The 3001-nt window shown below is 33.2% G+C and overlaps 1 protein-coding gene across 1 annotated transcript in view; it reads left to right on the top strand.

Annotated features, from left to right (window-relative positions):
* Positions 1-1660: 1660 nt before the first annotated feature.
* Positions 1661-3001, top strand: part of LOC111088657 (micronuclear linker histone polyprotein-like) — a 69806-nt gene continuing 68465 nt past the window's right edge. Inside the window, exon 1 of the mRNA XM_022399384.1 lies at positions 1661-2313. Within this exon, the coding sequence (XP_022255092.1) occupies positions 1800-2313 (514 nt within the window). The 5' untranslated portion in view covers positions 1661-1799. The remainder of the gene's footprint in view (positions 2314-3001) is intronic.

A 3001-nucleotide genomic window follows, 5' to 3' on the forward strand; every position in this document is an offset into this window, starting at 1 on the left:
TTACTTTTCGGTTTTTTAGAAAAAAAGTGAGAGAGAAAATTCCACAAAATCAACTTTCAAGAAAAATAAACGTCAGAGGCATAAGAAATACACACATACACACACACAGACTTTGTGGGACGTCTGGAGCACAAACTGTTAATACAAATCAACTATCATAACAGATTTTGAAGTACACAGAAATAATTGTGTTAACACATGTCAATACTGGCGTCATAGTTTTAGAATATATTGTGAAGATGTACAATGAAATCACATTAACATCAAAATACTCCAGTAATTTCAGAGACTTGATTGTACAACCTGCAGAAATGCACAGAAAATAGTGTTATTAAAAATCAAAATTAACCTCATATCCTTTTTGGAACATTCTATAGAGGCAAACATATACACATTAACTTTAACACAGAAAACACTGTCTAACAATCGTTGTTTATGTCTGGAGCAAAACACAGTAAATATTTTAAACATAAATTAACACTGACCTCACAGCTTTGTTGCTTTAATGTTACGATCTATAAAAATTACACAAAAAACACCATCCTAAGAGACATAGTTTACTTTCTGAAGAAGAAAAACATAGTAAATACTTTTAAATACTGTTCTCACAGTTTTAGAGTTGCGATTGGGAGAAGCATAGAAAAATGTTACATGACTACAAATTATCATTACTGAAAATACAATATTAATACAATTATTTCAAAAGATATACAATGGATGTAGTCGATTATGCAATATACACACATAATGTTTACATGATCACATTAAAGTACACACACATATATATATATATCATCCTCTCCTGTATGAAGATCTATCTCTGTTAGTATGCATGTTACTTTGCCTGATTATTCTGTTAAGTGCCTTAATTTTGAAATAATGTAAGTACAATGTAATAAATATCAGTACGATATAATCTACAGATATTTGGTAAAACAAAAAAACAGTTTCCAGTGGTTAGTATAAAACGACATGTTACATATCTCAAACTATGCGTGATTGATCAAATAACGTCAGGATAAACCTGTACATGACATAGGAAATCTTGGGTTATACAAAGAAAAGAGTAATAAAGAAAAAGAAGCGATCAGTTGTGTCAGAGACAGGATAAAGACCTTCATCTAAGTATTGTATTAATAATTTTAGAATAGTTGAGAACCGTGTTTACCTCTGTTGTGCTCTATCATACATTATATTTATGCAAGTTGGCTTTCATATAGATCGTCTTAGTTAAGTGATGTCAATCAATACACAACTTAATGTATGAAAGACGTTTTGTTTTCCATACAATTTATATCCTTAAACATGATTTTTATAATGAATATGCAACATATTTTTTCGAAACCTTACGTAATTTCCTTTGCGCAAGCGCAGTTTACGGCCAGATAAAGGTCGAAGACGCTTATGACGCTATGCAGCTTCTACAGTTGTAAAATCACGTGCATAGCGTGAGTAAATTAGGCCACGTGTATGTACGTGTAGTTTCGCGCCAAAAGAAGTGTCCAATCGCTCAAGAAATACTTTGAAATGAAACATTTTGATTGGTGAAATGGAAGCCCTTTCGCAATTTCAGAAGAAAAAAAATACAACAACAACAAAAAAACAAAAAAAACAAAAAACGAACTGTACTGAACGATTTGACATCGTTAAGTAAATACACGGAAGAGCTATGTATTTGTTTACAGTTACATTTCAAAAGTACGGGAACATTTAACCGTCCACGTATGATTTAATCAAACGCTGTATGTCCATTATCTTCGATTTCTGCTACTGATACTGCATTTGATAAAACACAGAAAATGAGAACAGTGAATAAAACCGTTTTAAGGCGATGCTGTGGTTCTGTTGGTCAGTGTTCGGTTGAATATTCAAACATGAGGGAAAAAAACGTCCGACGTCGTTTATTCGATCGTGTCGATCATGATGAAACACAACGCATCCTTCAGCAAGAACTCACATTTACATATGCTAATAACAACCAGAGATGGAACTTTGATTTTCAGAAAGAAAAACCGTTGGAGGGACCTTGGAAGTGGAAGGTAGTAAAGCCTAATGACCCGGAAATTCCTCAAGTCTACAGTCGAATGGTTAATATAGGTTTTGGAAACAGCTCAGCTTATAAAGTCGATTTTAAAACAGGTGAAATATGCACGAAAGGTTCCGATCTAATTCAAAATAATCCGACAAAATCATCCAACACCAAGGAACTTAGAAAACTCATATTTTCCAGAAAGAAAAACAATATAACGTCAACTGTTCGCAATTTTAATACGCGAGGGAAACGTTCAATATTACGTCAATCTTCTGTGTCAGGTAAGTTCTATATCAGTATATGTAGAGTAAAACAAGTTGGTTTTGTATTTGTACTTTCTATTTATGGAAAGCTACTAAGGCTATCTGCCGCCGTTCCTAATTTTTAACTACTGAACATAAGGAAGGCAGCCAGTCAACAGCATTCTAGCACTTATCATCCACGATAAGGGATTGACTTTTACTGTTATAATGCACCCACAGCTAAAGTGCGGGAAATATTTTGTCGTATCACATAAATTCGAACCCGGCTAGCCAGCTCCGAAATCAAGAGCTATACTACAGGACCAAACCGCTCTCAGATTTTGTTTAAGCTAAATTTTATGTGCAACTTGAATATACCATACTTCACGTTCCTTTCATCTCTGTTACCCAGGGATGTCATAAATCCACTGTCAGTTTATGTGTCACTATTATTTGAAAATTAACAAGTTGCCTGAGAAATATACTTGTTGATTTATAAAATGTACCCGGCAATTTATAATCTCATCGTTTTATTAAATTGGTTGTTTATTTATTAAATTTATATGTCGACTGCGTACAAATTTATAATTGGTTTTATAAAACTACACGTTTAGTTCCTACCTGGATGTGAAAGTCTACGACTCGATTCAATGAAAATAAAACGGAGGAAAAAGTATACATTGTCATGTACATTTAATAATTCAGTAGGTCATTAAATGTACATGAC

This window comes from Limulus polyphemus, unplaced genomic scaffold, assembly GCF_000517525.1.
Source record: "Limulus polyphemus unplaced genomic scaffold, Limulus_polyphemus-2.1.2 Scaffold100, whole genome shotgun sequence".
NCBI lineage: Eukaryota > Metazoa > Arthropoda > Merostomata > Xiphosura > Limulidae > Limulus > Limulus polyphemus.